Source organism: Bicyclus anynana, chromosome 11, assembly GCF_947172395.1.
Source record: "Bicyclus anynana chromosome 11, ilBicAnyn1.1, whole genome shotgun sequence".
NCBI classification, from domain to species: Eukaryota; Metazoa; Arthropoda; class Insecta; order Lepidoptera; family Nymphalidae; genus Bicyclus; species Bicyclus anynana.
In genome coordinates, this window is record NC_069093.1 from 1327090 (window position 1) to 1352171 (window position 25082).

Below are 25082 nucleotides of genomic sequence, written 5' to 3' on the forward strand. Positions count from 1 at the left end.
GTATGCGTCGCTATTTAACCGAGAGGTCTAAGTTTGAATAAGTTTTGAAGAAATTAAATAATATATTGTAAAGTAGATGCTTTATTAACCATGAATTGCTTCAAATGATTTGTGTTTGAAGATCTCTGTTATATTCGTGTAGATATGCTTATATGTGTATAGGTAGGTTTTTAACCGACGTCCTACTTTCGATATCAATGACAGTGAGTTTTGAAAAAAACGCAAATGAAACACCCCCGATTATTAATTATAAATTACACTCTCGATCAAGACATCAAGTTTTCAGTTTCTCTATCAGTTTTTATTTTATTTTTTTGTTTTTATTTGAGACCGAGTATATTTGCAGACATTCGGTTATTCTTCCCCACTTTCAACCCCTGGAACTTTTGAATGGCTCAACAGCTTCCCAGGATGTTGTTCCCAGAATGCCTAATAGTACTTCCCAGGATGAATGTCTGTCAAATTAATATTATTAATATAATGTTTATATACTTTATTTTATAACTAAACTTAACTCTTGAAACTGTGATTTATACAACCACCATCACCATAAAAGGGATAAAACTTAAAAGCAATATTGCACTTAAAAATATTTATCTATTTGTTCTTATCAATCACTCAATTTCACGATACAATGATGAGCGAAAAAGTCATTAAAACAGCCAATGAATATGTCGTGATAATTTATTGAAACTATTTCTACTTTATTTCTACTTTATTTATTATTTACACCTGTGCTTTAAAGAAGCTTTAAAGCGTAATATAATTTGAAGTTCTAAAGTTGTGTTCTCTATTTCTTCTTGGCATCCACCTTCTTCTTTGTAGCGGAGAGTGAACGCATAAGATTTTCGCGAGCGATTGCATCGTCTCTTTCTTCTAAAACTGCATTCAATTCTGGATTCCACTGCGAATCTACATGTGATTTCAATAATTATGTTAATGTGGAACAATCAGTAAAATATTGTATCGGGGCTTACGTTTTAAGCATATTAATCAATCAATCAATCAATCAATTTATTTCTTTGCAGATATTTGCATTATTTATACAGGTGGTCGGTAGATGTAGATGGTAAATGTATCTTGCCAATTTGGCATGCAAATTATTTATTAAGTATTTAATGATTCAAATGACAATTTCACCATTTAAAATTTACATCTTTACAATTAAAATATGTATGAAAATAACAATAATATCAACTTAAATACTCATTTACACTGTAGAATGCCTGTTGAGTTACGTATTTATATAAATTATTTTTAAACCAATTTATATTCTTTTCTTTCCTAATTCATATATATAAAAAAAATCCTACCAGAAAACCCTGTCAATTTATTTAATTTTGTTGTCGTGAAACTTTAAGACATACATAAGGGCTTTAAAAGGAATATCACACTAATATATATTATAAAGGTGAAAGTTTGTGTGTCTAATTTTTTAAAATTTTTACGCATCCGTAAACGCATTTCTCCTAATTTTAGTTCTCAGCTAGATTAATTAGAAAATTTATAATTCCTTTAGCTCAGCTGAAGCACAAAGTTAGGCTGAGATAGTCTAGCCACAGAAAACATATGTCTAGCTAACCTAGACGTACCTTTGTCAAAAAAAATAGCGGTACATTGTAAACTTCTGTTAAGTTAGCACACTTTAACATGCATAACCACTTAACACCAAAAGCGTAAAGTTGTCGTTGAATAAAAAAGCTCCAACCTCCGAATCGTCAAGCTACAGAGGATAATAAAAAAGTAAAAGAAATGCACCGAAGTATTGTATCAGCATATACCAGTAGGTACTAGGACTATAGCACTCAATCGAAGCAGTCACTAACAACCGGGCTTGAGACAACTCGAAAGTGGACGGACGTGACAAGTTGGCTGCTAACAAACCAACTGTACCCACTCCATGCGCCCCTAGTACTTCGCAGTCTTCAATAACTACTTGATAGTTATGTGGTTCGGTTACTGTAGTGATTGTTGAACGCGTTTGTTGTCTGGTTAATTGTATGCATAATAAAAAAAAAAACAATTGACTGGATTGCTCATGGGACGCACTGTGTCCGGTTATTTGTAAGACTTTGTTCACATTTTTAATGTACCTAGTCATGCTAAATTACATTTATCAAGTATAGTCTCTGCGTTCCAACCGCGGATAGTCGAACGAACGGACAGACAGACATGGCGAAAAATAGTTAAAAGGATAGTGACAGGCAACTTTTTGTCTCTTTCTGAACCCCCATTTCCCTATTATGGGGGTGGAAGTTTGTGTGGAGTATTCCGCACCTTAAAAGAGGAGGTGAAATTTTATACCCTTTTCGCAGTTTTCAAGGTAGGACGCTAAAAATCGGTTGGGGTAGGGTAGGGTAGGGTGGAACAGACATAAGACAGATACACGAACAATGAACATACCAACAAATAGTTTCTCAAGTAGCTGACACCTATGCTTTTGACCTCCCAGTACATGCTCCTCGTTGTACGCCTGCAAATCTGCCATACGCTGCAATGAAGCTTCGATGTTAATTTTACGGGCTTCCACAGCTGCTTCTAACATTTCTGGTGTTAGGGTAACGCTGTGAAATATCAAAACGCTGATAAAAAAAATACAAAATTGTTAGATAGAAAACTAATAGGAATTATTCTGTAGAAGTAACAGGGTATCTGCAATCATTACTTTCGATTGGATCATTACAGCCTACAGGGATTTATTATAGGACTCAAATTGAAAAAGCCCAGGGTTCGATTTCCTGGATTGGATTATTTACAGCATATTGATGAAAGCGCTTGGAGGCCATTGGATCAGCTTCCACCTTCACACAGGAAATAAAACTATAAGAAATTGTAATTGTTATCAATTGTAAATTATAATACTGTATGACTTTTTCAAAAGAGCAACTGTTGAGTTTCTTGCCGGTATCTTCTCAGCAGAACCTGCCTTCCGAACCGGTGGTAGAATCTTTACAAATAGTCAACTGACGTGTAAAAAGTGCTTGTAAACTGAGCCTACTTGAAATAAATGATTTTTGATTTGATTTGAAATAAAAAGAGAATTTAGTCGAAAAGTAGGTATTTCTCACCGGGAAACGCAAGTTATTAATGGTCTAAGCGCAAATGTGAAGGTATTCAAAATCATCGTTTATTCCTTTATTCTGAAAGTATTAACGAATACCTAAAACATATTTTTAAAAGCTGAAAAAAGATATATTCTACCTTTCTATCTCACTTTCTTTAGTGCATAGCGGGACAAAGAAAAGTGGTGTAAACTTGTCCTTCAATTGCTCTGGCATGCTCAGATATGTGGATTCTTCTTCACTTTCCATAGACATTTCCATCACTGAAAGAAGAATAAGTAATACAATAGAATAAGAAATAAATAGAATAGAATGGAATGGAGAATAATGGAGTAGAATGTCATTAACTGAACTGAACTATTTACATATTATGTTAATAACACTAGAAAATGTGTTATTTTAAAATTTAAACTATCGTGAGTGTTATTCATATTAATTGATTATGAAACACGGCTAAAACTCACGTGATTATAGGTCGGAGTATGCCCGACTAGTTTCGAACCCATACGGGGCCCTTAGTCATGAGCTGGTTCTTGCATCGCGGCACGATCCAAACTGCGAAGCGGCTGCGCGACGCGCTGCTGCTCGCATTGCACCCTGGGAGAGGGGTTGAGTGGTGGGGAGTGAAGGTTCCGTTACACTCCGACGGTTCATTAATGTCATCTTCATTAGACTCGTCTTCTTGTAAGCAAACCGAACTAATGCTATCTTGTTCCAAGTTTGTTGTATGTGACAATGAAAGAAATAGCAGTTTCCACGCTGTGGGCAGCAACCATCCATGATCCCGATTAAATACTCCGATTAGATACTCCGACCTAATATCACTTGAGTTTTAGCCGTGTTTCATAATCAATTAAAATGTGTTATGCCAATAAAATTTTGACGGCCTCTGTGGCGCAGTGGTATGCGCGGTGGATTTACAAGACGGAGGTCCTGGGTTCGATCCCCGGCTGGGCAGATTGAGATTTTTTAATTTGTCCAGGTCTGGCTGGTGGGAGGCTTCGGCCGTGGCTAGTTACCACCCTACCGGCAAAGACGTACCGCCAAGCGATTTAGCGTTCCGGTACGATGCTGTGTAGAAACCGAAAGGGGTGTGGATTTTCATCCTCCTCCTAACAAGTTAGCCCGCTTCCATCTCAGACTGCATCATCACTTACCATCAGGTGAGATTGTAGTCAAGGGCTAACTTGTAAAGAATAAAAAAAAAAAAAAAAAAATGGACGTGACTCAGCATAAATAGTTGTGAGTACATCAGTACCCACAACACTGGTATTTTGTCACGCCCTAATTACGATAATGCTATTTTTTAAGATTTTCTCTTCTGATTAACACCTAACCTAACCTTGTTGAAAAATCAATTACTTACTGTCGCTTTCAGTTACAGGTGTGGGGCCCTGATGCGTTGGGGAAAGAATTTCTGAAAATATGCAACAAATATTTTGATAATTCAATACTTACATAAATATTTTGATATTAAATTAGACCGATTTTGATAATTCTTTCACCTTTTCAGTGAGAAACATAAATATAGCCTACCCTTGTACTGACGGGGGCTGGAACTACAAGGGTGAAAACGTGAGGCGTCCGGTAATCACACTAATATTATAAAGGCGAAAGTTTGTGTTTGTGTAAGTGCGTATATTTGTTCTTCCTTTGCGCTGCATCTAATGGCGCGATTTTGCTGAATTTCGAATGAAAATGGATTTTAATCTGGATTCATACCAGGCTTAATTCAATCTCCCGGATAAATCCATAGTTCCCGCAGGATTTGTGAAAAACTGAATTTCACGCGGACGAAGTCGTGGCCATAGACAAAACAACTCTTTGGATGAATGGTTATCCTTTGAGGATATAGTTTCGGAGTCACTGAGTTACCAGGAAAATTAGGAATAAAAAAGTTGATCGTCTCATCGAGATGAAGCTACTCACGAAAAATTACTTTAAAATAATCATACAATCAAAAAAAAAAACATACATACAGCCGAACGTAGAACCTCCTCCTTTTTGGAAGTCGGTTAAAAAACTTACTTTTTCCTTCTCCCTCTAGTTCTTCGTACATTTCCTAAAATATAAATTAAATATTTCAATATCAATGCGATGCCTTTATTTAAAAAGTACCTAGTAAGTACCTAATACATGTATTACATGAGAATTTTTGACCTTTAGGTTAGGTTAAAGAACGGGGAAAAGGAGGCAGAACTTTGATATTATAAAGTCTGTTTTCTGAAGTGAGACGCAGGCAAAGTTGGCAGTAATTAAAATTAATTAATTAATAAATAACTAATTAACCTCTGGAACAGACTTCGAGCTAGGTGACGGCGGCTGGAGCATAGCTTCGAGGAATTCGGCTCTGAAATCCTTCCTGTAAACAATGAGCTTTAAGTGTCGCCGCACACGAGCCACAAGCGACAGTCACAAATGCCACCACAGGAAGCTAGAAGCCACAAAAGTAGCTGAAACGCGCGACAGCCACTTGTGGTCGGTGGTTGACATTTGCGGTCGGTGGATGCTACTTTTTAAACCCATGCATGCAGTATCATAATAGATTCGAATGAAGAAGGTTTAATTGCTTTTGATAAGAAAACGTCGTCTTAGAAGACGTATCCGAAGTTATTGGATACGTCCTATTTTAGCAGAGAGGGGCCGACATCACGCGAATAGCGTTTTGCGGCGTTTTGTGTCGGCGTTTAGTAGCCACAAGACGCGAGCAGCGACGATTGTAGCGTGTGGCAGTCACCAGCGTCAATCGTGTGCGGCGAGTCCATATGAAATATATGAGAGCTACAAGAAATATGCCGGTAGCGGCGTTTTGTGGTTGTGGCTGGTGGCCCGTGTGCGGGAGCCCTAAGCCCTAATTTGAACAAGACTTTTTAAAAATAATTACAAAGAATACCAATACGAAATACAAAGAAATACATCTACCCCGATGCCTAAATATAAACAGGGAGGTTATCATACCTAATCTGAGCTCCTAGTGAATTCCTGCCACGCTCTGTGGCTTCCCAGGATTTCCTAGCTGCAGCAAATTGCAGATCCCTCTCATCATCACGCCTGGCCTGTGCCCCTCCGCCGATAGCCAGAGCAACTTCCAACTCCACGTAAGCGTCTCCCGGATGTGGTTGCGGAGGTTCTAGTGTTTTTGTTTTGTTTGTTGGACTACTCTGAATATATGATACAGGCATTATTATTATTACTATTAGTTGTTGCTTGCTAATGCCCTTGGTTAAATGTTGTGTGTTTAGAGTCTCACTAACTACAGGCCCTAGGAACCGGACTCATCACCTCCTCATAGTCTTTTCCGACTAATAGGAAGGCAACACACATATTAGTCGTTTTTAAAAGATATGATAAGTTTTCTCCAAAAAATATTGTATAAAAAATCATTATAAATTTTATATCGAAACACTTTATTGCGGATCTGTCGTCGAACGCGACTTCGTCCGCAAGAAATTTAGTCTTTATACACAGAATAAAGAATGATACAGAATGAGTCTTTACAAGCCGCGCAGTAAAGCCGGTTCAGCCATAAACATAAACAAACTGTCTGTAGATGAAATTTTATTGACTGACCTATTTCAAATACAAAAACAAATTATAGGATTGTTCTCAGGTATGCAAATATTTAAAATTGCGTAGACATTCGTTAAGAAAGGATTTTCTTAACGAATGCCATGTAAATTTGACAATAAACAAGGCTTTCAGAAATTCTAATTTACTTTGTCTTTGTCCTTGTCCTTGTCCTTGCTCTGTGGTTTCTTCGATGTTTGCGTGTCAGATTTTTCAGTTTCTTGCACCATGTTGCGTACTTCGTTGACTCTGCTCCACTGAGCCAGGGTCAGTGGCCATCCGTTTCTTGCTACGACACTAGTGATAACAGGATCAAATCAAATCATTATCATGTCCTATAGCTTATCCCACACTTATCTCCTCTGTTCACCTCTGTTACTCGTCAACTCATCATCATCATTAATCCTATTACATACATATCCTCTTTCACACACTCCGACCATCTTTTCTGTCATTAACACTGAGGGATGAAAGTCATATTCTTCTGGAAACTTCTGGACTTTCATCCCTCCGCATTACATGTCCAAGCTAACCTTTAACTCCTCAACTTTTTTCATTGACGCCACTTTCATTCCTTATTTTGTCCATTCTTGTCACACCATACATCTATCTCAACAACATACATATCGTTTCGTTCGCATGCATTCTTCTACTATACGTCCTTTTTACTGCCCAATATTCTGATCCACATAAATCAAATCAAAATGTATTTATTTCAAGTAGGCTTAGATTGCAAGTACTTTTGACTATTTGTAAAGACTCTACCAATAGTTTAGAAGGCAGATTCTGCTGAAAAGAGCCAGCTAGAAAGTCAACAATAGGTCTTTTTTAAAAATTTATAAATTATTATAATTTTCAAAAATTAAAATCAATTTCTTGTACTTTTACTTAATTTGTGAAGGAAGAAGCTGATCCTATGGACTCCAAGCATCTTGAAATAATAAAGCGAGACTTTCTATTACAAGCAAAGGTATGTAGTCACAAATGATTCTATTTTTTATAAATACATACCGAATTGTGTACAGCTTCGGCTCCACTGGTTTCGCATCTTTAATCTGAAAGTTTAAACTGATTTCGTTCAATAAGTACTATATTATATTATATTATATAATATATTAACACAAAAATAAAATAGAAGTGTCTGTAATTTCAAAATAACTGTAATTATTTCTGTCGTCTGTCTGTTTGGATTAATTTATGTAACGGCTGCTTTGGAGCTTCAAGGTCGCATGGTAGGTCATGTGATACGGAGACCATATCGTGAAGAAGTGCATTTCCATGAATGCTAAGAAGAGGGGGAAAGGGAAACCAATAACAACGCGGTTAACGAAGGTTTGTAATGACCTGAAAGATAAGGGCATGACAAAATAATGACGCAATAGAACGTACAAATAGCGCGCATGATTTGAAAAGCCAACCCCGTATAAAAGGGACAAGGCGAGGAAGAAGAAAAAGAGGCTGAACCAAATTTAATGGGAAGATACACTAAAGGAAATGTCCACCGGCGACCGACGTACCAAAGCGGCGAACCACTATTAGAAGCTGTATTATTTTTTTCTGTTAACAACAAGCTTAATAAACAAGAAAACGAACAAATCAAATCAATCACAGGTCTTCAAAAAATATCGTAAACCTCCGGCTGTATGTTCAACGATTTTAGCTTGTCTCCGTTGTGGACAAATTAAAGGTGAATGGAATATTATGTCGTAAAACGTTGTAGCAAACTTTTTTTGATAAAGTAATGATTTCATTACAAAATTAGAATTCATTAAATCATCACATCATTCAAATCAAGATTTTTCTAGATATAAGTAAATTAGGTTAGGGTCTGGGCCATTCCCTAAATGAACCTAGAATACTTTTCATCCAATACACAGATAGGTAGTGTTTTCTAATTCTTTTACTAATTGATGAATGAAAGTTAGACATTGATACTTCACTATTCAATTAATTCATATTGAAGCAAAATATTTCGCGTCGGTTGCAGGAGTTATTTATTAAAATAACCTTCGTAGCTGATCTACTTTTCATGGACTGCTTCTGTGACTTTGGTGTCTTTTGCGAACGAGCACTTAATGTTGTTGATTCCCTTGAAGCCAGCACCTGAGACAACAGTTAATCTATTTAAATCTATTATAGGACTCAAAAGTGATTACAAAAATAAGAAAACTAATGTCGAACTAAGGTTATGATTCACAACATTTGTCAGGACAACTTAATTAACACAATCAAACTGTAACCAAAGTAAGACCCTAGAATGGCAGAGAATGACCTTGAGTGAAGTCACGTACTTGTGAACGATGTGTGTAGGGTTAAGGGATCCTTTGACTGTTAACAAAAACTCCCCTTTTCCACTCGAGTCACTCTCCCCGCCTATCCCAAGTTACCCATAAAGAATTACACAACAAGAGATGTGGACGGCTCGAACGCCACGAGCACACTGAAGCTGTCCGTATCGCAAGTCGTTGCATCGCGTCGATAACAAATCTATCTACGAGTTTACTTGGTAGGTATATTCTATTAACTAGTGTAAGTTTATATTTAAATTAACCAATGACTGAAGGAGTAGGAGTACAAACCTGGTACGTTACATACAATTATCCGATAGTGAAACTGTGACATTATAAAACCTGACATTCAAGATCTGTGATAACAAACCAAACAATTATTTTAGCCTTAAGTCCAAAACTTTATTTCCACGATTTCATACCTCGGTCATATTAACACGTGATGTAGCAGAACGTATTTTTGCGGTTCTCAAATTAATAGGAATATGGGCGGATTCGAGTTTAATGTAAGGCCACTGCAATTCTCCGATGCCCGAGCACCTCCCTAGCTCCTGGACTATTCCATCCGTTGAGGTAGTGTAGAGTATTGCATCCATTTCCAACTAAAACAAATTCAAATAGTGGATAGCAGGTGGTGGTATACAAAAGATCCCACATTCTACAATGTATACAGGATGTCCTATATCTATATTGACCGCTACACATAAATTATTACGTTATGAATGAGTCTGCAGATATCTTTGAATATACATAATATACTGATAAACATAATTAGATATTATAATATACGAAAGGTATGTTTATTATGGGTTTTATATTATTAACTATTTTATTAACTCTAGGTGAACTTTTCTAATGAGATATCATTAATGTATTTTGGTATTATTACCAAAATCTTGACAAAACTATTTAGTGACATCACGCATGTTACAAATTACCCTCAATAAATTTATGTCCACACTTTTGATTTTTTCAATACGACCTCAAAAAAGGCGGAAGTTCTCATTTCGAATGTTTTTTTTTTAAATTACCTCATAACTACGTCATTTACTAACCAATTTTGAAAATTCTTTTTTGTTTGAAAGAGTATACTACCAAATTGATCACATTTCATTTTCATGAAAAACGGGTTTAGTAATTTTGTATAATTGAAATACGTCTTTGAAATCAGTTTCACTTTTATGTTAAAAGGATTATTAATAAGACAAATTAAGAAATTATTACCTCCTCAGAAGTGGCGGCAGCTCTAAAGCTAATAAACTCCTCCCTGTATATCAGTATCTGTATCCCCCCCATAATGTTCCTTCTGTTTGGTATGAAGATCTCGTCTATGTGCATTTTAGTAGAATGCAGCAACGGCATCTCCTTGCAAGGGTCTATAATGTCGTTGTCACAGATGTGGAACACGTCTGCTATGGACGAGAGGACCGTCAGTTGCCAATGGGCTTCAGAACCCACACCTGCATGGTTGGATGCATTCAGTGTACCGTGTCCCATTATTGTATAACTGAGAACAATAGAATTTTTTAGCTTGGCAAGTTTGTGGATGACACTCCCGATGATATGCGGGCGACGGAGGGAAAGGACTGTGCGGGGCATCGCTACCCCCTCCCGGCCCGTGCGGATCATCGGGAATGTTACGAACGAATTTTTCAAGCTATAGTAACATGGCAACGAACAGCCAGAGACAGAATACAATGGCTACAATTAGAGCAGGCATTCACTGCTATATGCAGTCCTTACCTTTAACGTTTTTTTACCTTACTCTAATAATATGGGAATCAAATGAAAGATCGTAAAACGACAATTTCAAAAATGTATATTATATCATGTTTATATAACTGTTTTAACACAAATTATCAAAAAAAGCGTACCAATTATATTGGGACCATCGAAGTAAAATTTACTAACTAGAAAGTATTTGGCATTGTCTAATGCCATGATTTAAAATAAAAGATATATCTTGAAGAAACTAAAAAAATCGGAAAAAAAGACATTATAAAAAACCCGACTGCTTAATGAACTGAAAAGTGAAAAACAAGTAGGTAGTGTATATATATTTTTTTCAATGTAATGACATATTTAGTTATCTTCATCTTACGTAAGTGGTAGTAGGAAGTAGATTGATTTAAAGAAATACCATTATTTACGTAATTTCGTTGAAATAATAATGTTAGACGATCACGATTTCGATAATACGATGAAAAGCGATGTGGTGACTTATTACTTGAATGGTACACCGAGTTACATAATAACCCTGCAGTGCGTTTATACCAATAGAAAACTATTAAAATCAATGTTGACTTACCCATGGTGATTCGGCTCAAAATGGAATGTGATGTGAGCATTATAGACTTGCGGCATCAGTTTCGCCGTGTCATTGTTGTATACAGCAACAGTGCTGTGCGACAGAGAACTCTGCACGTCGAGGTGGACTTTGACGGGCGCGTGACAGTTGAACACGCCTTGAAAGTACGGGATCCATTTACCTTTAACATTATTTGAACATGTACTTTTATTATATTTCCCTTCATCTTCATCCTATCAGCCGATGGATTTTGTAGGGACTTCCAAACATAATGATCCTGAGCCGCCAGCATCCAGCGAATCCCTGCGACTGCGTCTGTCCACCAGGTGGGGGGTCCGACCAACACTGCACTTTTTAGTGCGGGGTCGAAATTCCAGCACCTTGGGACCCCAATGGCCATCAGCTCATTGAACTACGGGCCTTGCACATTGGCACTTCAGCTTCGCGACACGTTGATTTTGGTTCTTTTGCGGATCTCCTCATTTCTGATTTGATCACGTAGAGATACTCCTAGCATAGCTCGTTCAATCGCCCGCTGTGACTGTTATTGGCTAGTATTTTGATGCTTATACTAATTTTCGTCTTGCTTAAGTGATCGAGTTATTTGTAGTACAATTTTGAGGTAACGCTCGCTTAACTTGAGAAGAAAGATGGTGAATGCGTTACGAAAAATGGAACCGAGTTATGCGAACGGAAGTTTTTTTTTATTCTTTACAAGTTAGCCCTTGATTACAATCTCACCTGATGGTAAGTGATGATGTAATCTAAGAAGCGGGCTAACTTTTAACGAGGAGGATGAAAATCCACACCCTTTTCGGTTACCGGAACGCTTAATCGTTTGGCGGTAGGGTGGTAACTAGCCACTGCCGAAGCCTTCCTGGGCCAATTAGGAAAACCTTAATTGGCCCAGCCGGGGATCGATCCTAAGACACCCGTTTTGTAGATCTACCACGCATACCACTGCGCCACGGAGGCCGTCAACAGAGATTGTGGTCTAAAATAGGACGCATTCGATATTTTTCAAATAAACGTTTTTTCTTTATTTACATTTAGGAGTAACAGGCGCCGTCCCGCTGTATTGATGCAGTCCCACTCCTCCGGCCAGGGCCGAGGCCACGGAGTAGGCGTACTTCGCTCCGGGATACATCAGGAAGAACTCGTTCATCAGTGCTGATAATGCTTCTAAATTGCCAAAAGCGTGCTCCATAATCTGGTGACGATTATGATTAAACTCAAAAACTACTGGATCTATTTGAAAAAATGTTTCACCAATAGAAAGCTACATTATCATGGAGTAACATAGGCCATATTTTATCCCCGTATATTCTCGGGAACGTACAAGTGAAACAGTGATGTCCTGCTGTTTAGGTTAATATATATGTGCCTAGTAGTAAAACGTTTTTAAGATGTCTAAGCAATTTTTTATGGTAAACGGGCTAAATAAGCCTGTTTACCATGAAACATTGCTTGTGATACCCAAGTCAAGTCAAGTCAATATTTCTTTTATTTCAATGAAGCTTAGTTTAGAAGCCCTTTCGAAACGCAAGGTATCAATATTAAAATAAGATAATGGTGATGGTAAATAATTAGTCAAAAAATCGAAATTTTTACGAGGGTTCCAAAGGCGCCTTGGTCCGAGAAGAGCCCACAACAAACTTAGTCAGGCATATTAGAAGCACGCCAATCTGTATTGGTGCATTCTGGTGGCGCTGGTGCATTGGTGGTGGTGAATGTAAGCATCTATTTATACCTACAAGAAGAGAGGCCTAGCTTTGTACCTATTCGGCCATTCAAATGTGCTAATACAGTGATGATCTCTAGCTTTTAAGATCAATCTAAAAAGAAGAATGTCTAAAGATCTTTAAAGAAGAATATAACTAACCAGTTTATATACATCAGGCGTGAGCAAGGCATGGTCAGTCAAACACTTCCTAGCCCAAGTGCCTCGCCAGTGAGCTTGTATAACCGTCGCTGCTTCGTGTTTTTTAATCAACTTCTCTCGTTCATTTTTTAACAAACCACATGGTATCTCTTCGTTAGCCAGGTCACATATTTGGGAAACCGTAGGTGGCTCTGGAGAAGTAAGGAGTTTTCTCTTTGTTTCGGAGTCAATCAGTGATTTTTCTTCTGGTGACTAAAAATAATTTAATAATTACTTCGGGCGTCTATGACTTCGTCCGACCTTAAACCGACTCTTTGGTATGCGCGGTGGATTTATAGGACGGAGGTCCTGGGTTCGATCCCCAGCTGGGCTGATTGAGGTTTTCTTATTTGGTCCAGGTCAAGCCGGTGGGAGGCTTCGGCTGGGGCTCTACTTACCTACCGGCAAAGATTTAGCATTCCGTCACGATATCGTGTTGAAACTGAAAGTGGTGTGGATTTTCATCCTCCTCCTAACAAGTTAGCCCGCTTCCATCTTAGATTGCATCATCACTTACCATCAAGTGTGATTGTAGTCAAGGGCTAACTTGTAAAGAATAAAAAAAAACTCTGTCGAAATTCGTTCTTCTTGGACGTCTATTAACTAAAAACTAACTTCCTGCTATATTTCAGCTTTGTACGTCAAGCGGTTATCTATATATAGTGGTGAATGTCCTTTCGCTTTTAAACACTGGTATCAGATGCCCCGCAGTTCCAACCGTGTAGTATCCGTTCCCCTAGGAGTACGGGGATAAAATATAGCCTAAAGCACCCGGGGATAGTGTAGCTTCTCAACAGGGAAATTATTTTTCATATCAATTCAGCGATTTCGAGCCTATATCAATCTTTCCTCTTTATAAATTTAGTACAGATAGATAGATTATAAAGTTTACACGTTATTTCCACATCAAGGCTATGTTTCTCTCTCTATAAGAGAGGTGATATGAAGTTTAGGCCCAGCAAGGGTTGGTGAGCCCAGGGTGATATGGTTTGCCTCTTTAACTATTATCATCAAGTTGTTAATGATGATAACCGGAACCCACGACTTAACGAGCTCTATGAGGCACGGAAGTATAACAACCAACTTCCTAACTCCAAGCTGAGATTTTTTACTGAAATATTCTTCGAAGAAAAAACTTGGCATTGCTTTGAATAGGCTAATCGTTGCACCAACGGGACAGTTGATTGAAGATTGCATTTTATTTAGGTAATGAATAAGAAACCTGTCCTTCTTCCATCAGGTATTCATCCATGCCCTCTGTTTCTTCAACTTCAGGCATAACACAATCGCAAGGATCCCTGTCTGCTATGGCCCTTACAGGTTGGGGAGGTGTCGGCTTTGGTGGCATACCAAAGTCTGGGTCGCAGAAGTACTGTCTCAGTACTGCACAAACGGCGCCATAGTCGTGAGGAGACAATCTCTTCATCAGGAGAGATTGCACCGCCTGTCTGAACATCCAGTGTCGCAAGTGTTTGTTATGGCCCACTATTTCTGGATCCCATTCCAAGTCCGGTTGGTATGAGCTGGCGGAAAATGGTTAGTAGCTTTTACTGATGGAGCTGTCATATTTGTACCACCAAATAATGCTGAGGAGTTGCAAACAACACAGCAATGCTGCTATGTTCCGATCTGAAAGTTGCTGGACAGAATCATCATCATTATCAATCCATATTTGACTCACTGCTGAGTCTCAGAATGAGAGGGTTTAGGCCAATAATCCACCACGCTGACCCAATGAGGATTGGCAGACTTCACCTAATAGAGACTTAAGAGAATTCTCAGGTATGCAGGTGTCCTCACGATGTTTTTTTGCCGCTGAGAACCGTCACCATTTGAGACAACCGATATTTAATTTCTTGAATGCCTCTGACCTTATTTGAACCTACGCCCTTCGGAATTGGAGGAAGAGGTCATATTCACTGGGCTATCACGGCTCAGACAGAATAAAATACATTATTACTTACTAAATACGTATGTAAATAAACAACTCTCATAACTGACAAAGTTAAAATCGAAACAAATCTAATGCAATCATTGGAATACGATGTCTTTCGAATGCTTCTGTAGTATTTAAAAAAGAATATCCTCCATGTGTAAACTTACTTGAAAAAGTCCTTTTCGGTCGCCACCGCAGTTAGGGCGGATTTATTCACTCGTATCCAATTAGAGAACGCAGTGCCGAGGTTTGAAAGGAAACGGGACGCCCAAGGGCACTCTTTGGCCGCCGCACACATAGCCACGTCTCGCTTGCCGAGCAGTAGCGATGACTCGGACACGAGCATCGCGTGCCAGTTCATACGGGAGTGAACCCAGATCCTGATGAATTAGACAAATATTTTTGCCAGAGAACCAGGGAAAAGCCTGCATAAACCTATAACTACAATTCTAGCCTTCCGACTAAGGGAAATTGAATAAAAAATACGTTACAAATATTAAATAGGAGTATTTTCTATTATATAAGAATCTAAACTTTTATCATTTTGATGAAGTGTAACAAAACAATCACTAATTATTTCTGTCATTTATTTACTCTAGACTAAACACTGTCAACAGAGAATCCAAGTTTTTAATAAAAATTGTATCTACTTAGCATAGACAATACGAAAAAAAGACAAAAGTATCACAGAACAAAAACCGTCGACACCGAACGCAACTGAATTAATTGACTATAAAAAATTCCGTTCAAAAATGAATGAGTTTGACATTGCAATAGTCTCAAAATTTATTACAGAATAGCCTCATATTCAATTAATACGAAAGTTATCTCTATTTAATTTGAAATAAAATTGTAAATCGATTGGGAACGTGTGGACAACCGGACGACCATGCGGGAACCAAGCGCACACACGTAGGTATATATCGGTGATAAACCGGTCGCCCAAGCAGGGTCAAGTAGGTAGTCAGTTTTTATAAGTCGTGCAACCGGACATTTACGAGTAAACCTATTTTGGTTTTGCCATTCACATCTTGTCACACTTTAGCCGTTGAAGCCAAGATGTCATCATTGACAGACAGGTTAAGAATGACATCATAGGTGACACTACCTGTCAGAACAAAAGGAGCCATCTCTCAACTCAACAGTGTGCGCACTCCAATACGAGTATATTTTATAAGCATATAATTCACTAGCTTTCGGACAAGTTACAAGTTTTGTTTCGAGATAGACAGTCGTGACAGATAGACAGAAAGACAATAAAGTGACCATAAAAGAGTTCCGTTTAGAGGTAGGTACGGTACTATGATAAAAAGCATTGTACTGTTATGTATGCCATACATATTACCTGCAAAAATGTCGCCCTGGAGGCAACTTGATTTCGAGACTATTGTAATTCCGTGTCTCCACATACCCCTTGGCTATTGGCAGTTCGTTCCCCTTGAACCATTCGAACACTTCCAGCATCAAATACGCTGGTTCTATGTAATCAAAGATCGACACACCACAGTTAAATAGTATTCTAGGATGGAGCACACTGAGGGAAATTCTTAGAATATTTTCATCTGGTCCATCAATTTGTAGGTACAGAGGTGCTGATTTTGGCGCGTGCATGTCAATGTTTTTGTTGAGAGGAACTTTTGTTGTTCTCAACGGCGGATTGCTGGTCACCGAGGTAAAGTGGAACATCGAGGGGTAGAATAGGTTGCTGACATTCTCTAAATATTCATGTAACTGAAACAAAACAGTTGCTAAAATAAGAGTAGGTATAATAAGCTGACAGAAGTCCTGGTTCGTCTCCTGGTAAGTGTGGCTTGTTACTAATACTAACTATCATTTTCAGATGCAGTAGCGTGCACAAGATTTCAACCAGGGTAGGCATTAGATATACTTAATAAACTGGAAAATCCCTCATTTTAAGGGATTCGTAGTCCACAAGAAACCCTTATAGTTTCGCCATATCAGTCACCGAGGTAAAGTGGAAGAGAAAAGAAAGAACAACGAGTCTTCACGAGTCTTCAACGAGAAAAGAAAAAACAAAGAGTCTTCTACCAACATTTTATAGATCTAGTACAAAAAATACTGGATCAAAGTTGTAGAAAATTTAATGTTAACATTCTTTTATATCAGACAGAGTTTAAAAGATATATCGTAAAAACCATTTCAACCCCTATTTCTTAAGATGGCGGCCGTGGGATCTCACAAACTGGTTTCCTTGACCTGGGGTCAGTGGAAAGCTTATGAAGCTTTCCACTGACCCCCCTACACATCAAAATAAAAGTGCAACCTCTAAAGAACGTAGGGTAAGGCCTAAAAAATGCAACGTTTCAATGGACTGTAAATTAGGTGGTGCGCATGTTAAGCCTACTGGAAAATAATTCAGGACTTCGCTATCCCAAGACACAGTAATATGATAGATGCTAAAAGGCTGCAGCTACTAACAGCATTAAATGGTATCCACTCCCGTAGTTCTTCCTTCGCCTGCTGCTCTATGTTAGTGGAGATGGTTGTCGTGAGATCTTTCCCAGCTTTCCTCGTTTGGGGATTCGTTTTTTCATGCTCTTCGCGGAATTTAAATGTAATCTGTAAGAAGTTTTTATGAATCAGTACCACTACCTTCGTTTAGATAAATTTGTAACCAGTGGCTCTCACATGAATGCCATATTATGCTTAAAGTCGTTTTTTCTATCAAGAGTTTGACAAAATCTATGTTTTCCGGTGCGGTGTCACCATTTTAGCACGTTCGGCTTGGGACTCCAACGTCAATCGGATTTTCGAAATATGTGTCCTGCCTATTGCCATATCAACTTTGTGACTGATCAAGGTATGACGGTGAAGTGCTTTTGTTAATCTAATTTCTGATTCGATCGCCCAGAGATACACTCTGCTAGAGATACCTGCTGAGTGATTTTAACCCTACTTAAGGTCCATAGTTAGCGACCAAGTAATATACGTACTGATCGAAGACTAGGAATCAGGAATTGAGAAATTTTATACGAAAATTTGTCACGGACGTTGTTCCGAATCGCAATCAACATCGAAAAAAAATCACAAATAAAAAAAATCAGAAGAAATAATCACCGATGCAGTGCTCTGAACATCTAATAAATGAGGTGCGTAGGAGAGTTTCATGAGGCCGTTTATCTTCAAGAACCTCGTACGTGGACAATCGAAGGCATCGTACAATCCGTGACTGCGGGCCCAGTCCACCCAGCGGTAAGTTTTCCACAATGCAACATCTGAAATATACATAAACATTAGTACTAGTAATAATAAGTTGGAAAATAAGTAGGTACACTGCTAAGCATCGATCTCCTTATAATAGAAGAGGCTAATGCTGCTAAGAATCGGAAAGGATTTTTAACGTACTGTATAATAAATATAATACTCGTAATGATTACCGGAGGGTTTGACAGGTGTCAAAGTCGTAAACACTTAGCTCCGTATAAAACAGTGATTAAAATTATTAAATCTAGAATTTCCCACAATATAAAGTGATTATTTTGTTCGTAACAGTGTAATACATCTCATAAAGTATCAAAAAGTCATTAAATAAAGATATCGTGCAAATAAATACCCTAAAACGAGTGGTCTGTACTTACTGGATTATAATGACTATTATATAATTTAAATGTAAACAACACTGTTCATCAACTGTTATTTAAACACAAACTATCATTGTGAACACAAATTATATACTTTTGGAACGTTTTAATGAAGTTACAACAACACAAGATAAACGCAAGTTTAAAGTGTAACTGTCACCCACCCGCAATTCGCAAAACGGCGGTCAATCAGCTGACGAGTGTAGGCAGCGCATAGTACCGTGTGCAAGCGATTCTCGCGGTTGCGTACACGGCACTAGTACCATTTTCGGGCGTCGTGCGCCGCGCTGCGTGTCTCACTCGCTATACGAACGTCTCCGCGGCAAACGAATCGACGTTTTATCTAAGACTAGCGGTTGCCTGGGACTGCGCCCGCGGAGGTGAATAATTGGACCTGTTAGAGTTTTTTATTATAACTATAGATTCTTAGAAGCTAAAAATGGAAAATCAATTCCAAATTTTATTTGAAAAAATGAAAAATGAAATGCGAAACCAAACAGACGAATTAAAAGAATCTATATTAGAGAAATTAGACGAAAAGCTACAACCAATTATAGCAGAAAATAAAAACTTGAAAACAAAATTGGATACTCTTGAGAAAGAAATAGAAAGCCTGAAAAGAGGGAAAAAGCAAAATAACTTAATAATTTACGGAGTTAAAGAAGATGAAAAATCTACGCCAGAAATAATACAGAAAGTGAAGGAAATCTTCAAAGCCGACTTAGACCTACAATTTGAAGACTATGAGGTAAATAAAATTTATCGAATTGGAAATAAAAAAAGCTCATGTAAAAAACCTAGACCTATCCTATTTTCCTTTGTAAATGAATGGAAGAAAAGCGAAGTAATGAAAAGAAAGAAAAGTTTTAAAGATGTATATGTGTCAGAAGACTATAGTAAGGAAGTTTTAGAAAAGAGGAAAATGTTGCAGTCGCAACTGAAAGAGGAGAGGAATAAAGGAAACATCGCATATTTAAAATTCGACAAACTAATAATTAGAGAGAAAGTTGATAACACAAAAAATGAAAAAAGAAAAAGAGAAATGTCAACATCACCGCAACAAAATACACAACCAAGAAAACAACAATATATGAAACCATCCAACAAACTGAATGCTTATGATTTGATGAAGATTAGATCTAACTCCCTTCCTTCGAATACGAGTACAAATACAACAACCAATAAGCAATGAAAACTAACTACCTATGAACTGAAACTACCGGATAACAATAAAAAACAAAAATTAAGATACACGAACTCACATCTTCCAAGACGGTTGGTCACCGAGGAAGATTATGACCACTACCTTCCAAAGGAGATAAATTCAAATATATGTATATAAAAAAAAAAAAAAATCTCGAAAACCATGAAACAAAAATAATTATACCTTTCGTTCACATGAACGAATAGGTAACAAAATGGCGAGGACCGCCAGGCAATCCAAATCAGACAATCTGACAAACAGCTGTTGTATAGGTAGACCCTACATACGCTGGAACCGCAATGGAAACAAAGTTATTAAAAATAGCAATCCTTGGAAGAGGCCTTCACCTGAGAGGGGTTCCTAATAGTATAAATATAAATAAGTTAAATATGGTACATTGTAAATATTTTCCTTTCTTTGTCTGTTTAAAAAAATCTTTATTTAAAATAACGTACCAGTTTGTAAAATCTATTTAGGAAATAAAAGGCTTTTTTATTTTTTTTTTATTTATTTATTTAATGATTACCTGGTTCTGGCAAAGGTTTCTTCAGTGGCAGATCCCTGGCCATCGTAACCAGCAAGTTCATCTCGTGCGCTGGAGCGATGCCAGGGAGTGTGTAGCTTGGCAGACTCTTGGTGTCTCTGACGATAACTGACGTCATTGAAGTGCGCTGAATTTATATTACCAATTAATATACTTTGCAAACAATTATAATGTAAAATAATGTCTTGAGAATCATAAAAAGTAGTAAGTAGTAGTAGAAGCAAATCTCGTATAGAGAATTCATTTTTACGAAATTCAATTAGGTAAATAGCATCATCATCATCATCATATCGACCCATATTCGTCTCACTGTTGAGAATTAGTCTCCTGACAGAATGAGAGGGATCAGGCCATAGACCACCACGCTGGCCATGCAAATTGGCAGTCTTCACACACCTAACTTCACACTTCACACCTCACACACCTTCATAACCATCATCAATTCTCTAGGGCTTTGTGGAAAACATCTTGAGGAAACCTTTCCTCTCGATGTTTTTCACAAAGCCCACGGGAACCATGGATTTCTCCGGGATGAAAAGTATCCTATATGTTAACCCAGAGTAAAATCTATTTCCATTTCAAACTTCAGCTAAATCTCCGCAGTGTAAAGGATGAACAAACATACAGACAAACTTTCGTCTTCATAATATTAGTGTGTAGTGACCAAATTTGAAGTTTGTAGCATAAAAGATGAAGGACTTTCATACAAACTCTTTAATCCGGCCTTATCGCAAAATCTGTTCTTAGCGGATACCTGCTAACTATAAACTACCTCCCAGCCAAACTTCATCCTTGAACGTCAAGCGGTTATCGAAACATTGTGATGAATGACCTGTCGCATTTATTTATTAAGATATGTAACAACAAAAAAAATGTATATACCCTGACAGATGCAGTTTCTTTATTAGTCGGTTTTTTGGTGCTCTTGGTCTTGACTGTGGAGGGGGGAGAGTCATCCTCGTCGTCCCAGACGAACATCGGCACCTCTGACGTTATTACTTTCCATATCATTTCAGGGTCTGGAATTTCGATAAAGATTCACAATGTTCGTAATTGAAAGTCACGACAGGAGAGTTAGATTATCATAATCATTAACAGCCGATGGACGTCCACTGCTGGACACAGGCCTCTTGCATGGACTTCCAAACAACGATCCCAAACCGCCACCATCCAGCAGCTCCCTGGATATGAAGTGTAAATTCTCGGATCTGAATAAACTAATCCAGTGTTGAAAGTTAAATACGCGGTACAGTTTTATGTTTTTTTTTTAAATTTATTTTAGGGTAATATTTTTATTATTTTTTTTCTAATATAAAATTTGTTATTTTAAGTTTTCTTATATTTACTTACTTCTTACTCATTCACTTGATCTTACCGTATGGTAAGTGTAGATATGGTTTAAGATGGGATACGATTGCCCAGACCATAATAAATTATTAACAGTAATTCCAAATATACGAATCCGAGATTTGGTCGCTTACTATGGGCCTTATTAGAAGGCGCAAAGTCACTCAGCAGGCGCTGAAGCGAGCTATGCTTGGCGCTAGATGCTGGCGGTTCGAGAGCGTTGTCCTTGGAAGTCCATGTAAGAGGCCTATGTCCAGCAATGGACGACTATCGGTTGATAACCATTTGACATAAGGTAAGAAAGTTACAAACCTTACGTTTAGACTACCCGGCACCGCCATAACCAAAAATTTGTGAAACCGACCCGTAGTGTTTTCTGTAGCACTATTTAATTAAAAGCTAGGCACCTCGTTTCTGTATTGACTGAGCTAATTCAGCTATCAAAGTAAGGCTAATTTACCTGTTAACTTTCTTAAAGGCGACGAGGTATTTAATGCAGAGAGCTGAGAACTGATCAATCAGACTCAAAGAGTGATTGATCTAAAGAGCTCTGTATCAACGTTTGCGTATCAGAATTAGGTACATCAATCAACTTATCTTAAAAAGGTTTTTTGGTATGTGTTTTAGGAATCAAATGATTTTGTAGGTTTATATAAAACACCCCATGATTAATTCCGCGTAGTTCCCATCCCCGTGGGAATACGGGAATAATGATGATAATGTAACTTTAAATAGGTATATTGGTAATATTTAAAAGATTTGACAATATTAAAATGATGAGCAAAGTTGCACTTACACTAACAGATTTAAACTATTCAGTAGAAAACAGGGTTTGCAATCAAGTGCTAACTCGCGTTATCTAATTTTATTATACTAGCTGATGCCGCGCGGCTTCACCCACGTGGTCCCCGTTCCCGGGGATAATATATAGCCTATAGTTTTCCTTGATAAATAAGCTATCTAACACAGAAATGATTTTTCAAATCGGACTTGTAGTTTCTGAGATTAGCGCGTGCAAGAAAACTTACAAACAATCTCTTCAGATGTTTAATATTAATATAGGTTCATCACTTACCTTTAGAAGTGTAGGTAACACTAACAGCTCCAGTCAAAGCGTGAAATACATCGAACTCAGTCATCGCTTCGTCTTCTAAAGAGTTGTTTTCATCAGAATTTAAATCAGGTGCCGCCAGCTTTAGAAGCGCCTAAATTTTATTAATATCAAGAGTATTAGTAGCCAAATTCAGTATTAACAAACATGAGACTGTTTGTACACGAATAAACCTGGTGAATATGACCTCTGCCTTCGATTCGGAGAGCATAGATTCGCATACGATCCGGGACATCTTCAACTTTTTAGTAATGTGAATTTTAAGAATTTAAATATCACGTGTTTCAAACGGTGAAGGAAAAACATCGTGAAGAAACCTGTATACCTGAGAATTTTCTTAATCTTAATTCTTTACTTGTGTAAGGTCTGCCAATGTGCATTGTGCCAGCGTGGTGCACTAAGGCCTAACCCCTCTCAATCTGAGATTAGTCTCGTGCTCACTAGTGACCCAAATATGGGATGTTAATGTAAAGTTGTAAAGTATGTTTGTGTTTATTATTCTTTCACACATTAAAACTATATCCTAAATATTTACATACACTTTGTCATAGAGTGAGAACCTTTATGTTGTATAATAGAGATAAGCTGAACGGAGATTCTTTCCAGAATGCAGAAGAAGAATGAGCTTGTTAAAATCATCAAGCAGCGGAAGATCTCGTACATAGGATATAATTTGTGACACGATAGGTATCGTTTGCTTCAAACCATTCTGATGGGAAAGATTGCAGGGAAAAATGCGTATGAGTAAATATAAGTCATGACCACGAAATATAAGAGAGTAGACTAGCGTAAAGACAATCGGAGAACTTTTCCGCCTAGCCATGAACAAGGAAATGTTTACAAAGCTATAATCGGGTGCAATGTTTATGACGTTTCCAAACAGCTGTGACATACAAGATTTTTAGGTATCCCCGGTCACGCTAGGGCGCAGTGGCAGGGCATCACTCCGCGCGCTGATTTTTGTATTACCAGCGCGTAGAGCCACCCGCATCTTATTTCGGTGACGTCATAAAGACTGCATCCCACTATAACTGCTGACCTTCAGTAATGACGAGGTACTTCAAGAAAAATAAGAAGAAATCCTTTAGGCCAGTGAAGTGGAAACACAAAAAACACCATTAAATTTAAGAGTCTCTAGCCTATATAAATGTCTTACAATTAGAAATCTTTGTAATGTGACTAAGGCCTTGGTATTTAGGATGGACGTCTTGGGCGATGGATGACTGGCTTTAGGGAGCGCCTGTTCAATTTTGATTAGCAATTAAACAGTAATGCGTCATGAATGTTTCATGAGGACAGGCGTTTGAGTTAAAGTTGATGGAAACGACACTTGGAATATTTCGCAATAGAGAGCATAGGTTCCAGAAGTATTCATACAACTTGCATGCATATATTGAACTCTGCACTATGTATATGAACTGCTAAGATGTGGAATGCCCTTTCTAACACGTAAAATTTGAGCACCTTCAAGGTAACAGTGAACAGGCATATTATGGGCAAACGCGCTTCATCTTAGACCACATCATTGCTTTCCATTGGGCATGATTGTAGTCAAGCACAACATAAAAAAAAATCGCTTAACCAATCATATTCGAACTTATTTATCTTTTCGTTGATTACATGTTGTGAGCTAGACTCTTCTATTAACTTCAGATCCAGAGTCAGTTAAACACGAAGGATCGCCGATCTTTGTTTATAATTAAGCCGCTGCCTTCAGTTCGTAACCAGCAATAAATCTCTGTAACTGGGTGTCTGTAGTTTGTGCTAGGCCCAGGCTTCCATGTTTAATGCATAATATAGACTAGATACTTATGTAGCGACCGTATGCTTAATTTTGCCAAACAGCTTTGTCCTATTATTGAAGGGTTAATGGTTTATTTAAATACTGTAGGAAATAGTAGCCTCAGACGGATAAGACGTCGCTCAATCTTGTGTTGACTCGTGCCGACGCTAAGTGGCGCGACTTGTTTCCTTAAAGAGTAGGGAGTTAGAGAGGGGTAGCAATCGACGGGAACGACTTGCGATATAAGGTGCCCGTCGTACGGTCGGCTTCAGTATACTCGTGGTCCATATTTTTTGTTGTGTAATTCTTTATGGGTTACTTAGGATAGGCGGGGAGAGTAACTTGAGTAGAAATGGCGAGTGTTAGTTGAATGTCAAAGGATCCTTTATCCCTACACTCAACGTTCACA

The 25082-nt window shown here is 37.9% G+C and overlaps 2 protein-coding genes across 4 annotated transcripts in view; one reads left to right on the forward strand and one right to left on the reverse strand.

Annotated features, from left to right (window-relative positions):
- Window positions 1-666: 666 nt before the first annotated feature.
- LOC112054190 (uncharacterized) overlaps window positions 667-25082 on the reverse strand; it is a 34638-nt gene continuing 10222 nt past the window's right edge. For all 3 annotated transcript variants that reach the window (XM_052884333.1, XM_052884335.1, XM_052884334.1), the window contains 23 exons: window positions 22855-22984; window positions 21315-21451; window positions 20415-20559; window positions 18161-18318; window positions 17522-17662; window positions 16428-16813; window positions 15250-15462; window positions 14369-14669; window positions 13108-13359; window positions 12273-12435; window positions 11226-11406; window positions 10142-10424; window positions 9340-9519; window positions 8637-8732; window positions 7641-7684; window positions 6779-6926; window positions 6021-6223; window positions 5352-5424; window positions 5091-5124; window positions 4429-4479; window positions 3202-3325; window positions 2404-2564; window positions 667-912 (listed from right to left, as the gene is read on the reverse strand). In XM_052884333.1, the coding sequence (XP_052740293.1) occupies window positions 791-912; window positions 2404-2564; window positions 3202-3325; window positions 4429-4479; window positions 5091-5124; window positions 5352-5424; window positions 6021-6223; window positions 6779-6926; window positions 7641-7684; window positions 8637-8732; window positions 9340-9519; window positions 10142-10424; window positions 11226-11406; window positions 12273-12435; window positions 13108-13359; window positions 14369-14669; window positions 15250-15462; window positions 16428-16813; window positions 17522-17662; window positions 18161-18318; window positions 20415-20559; window positions 21315-21451; window positions 22855-22984 (3726 nt within the window). In that variant the 3' untranslated portion in view covers window positions 667-790. The remainder of the gene's footprint in view (window positions 913-2403; window positions 2565-3201; window positions 3326-4428; window positions 4480-5090; window positions 5125-5351; window positions 5425-6020; window positions 6224-6778; window positions 6927-7640; window positions 7685-8636; window positions 8733-9339; window positions 9520-10141; window positions 10425-11225; window positions 11407-12272; window positions 12436-13107; window positions 13360-14368; window positions 14670-15249; window positions 15463-16427; window positions 16814-17521; window positions 17663-18160; window positions 18319-20414; window positions 20560-21314; window positions 21452-22854; window positions 22985-25082) is intronic.
- Window positions 18966-20391, forward strand: LOC128198506 (uncharacterized). Its single transcript, XM_052884336.1, has one exon. The coding sequence runs from the start codon at window positions 19124-19126 to the stop codon at window positions 19874-19876; it is 753 nt and encodes a 250-aa protein (XP_052740296.1). The 5' UTR covers window positions 18966-19123; the 3' UTR covers window positions 19877-20391.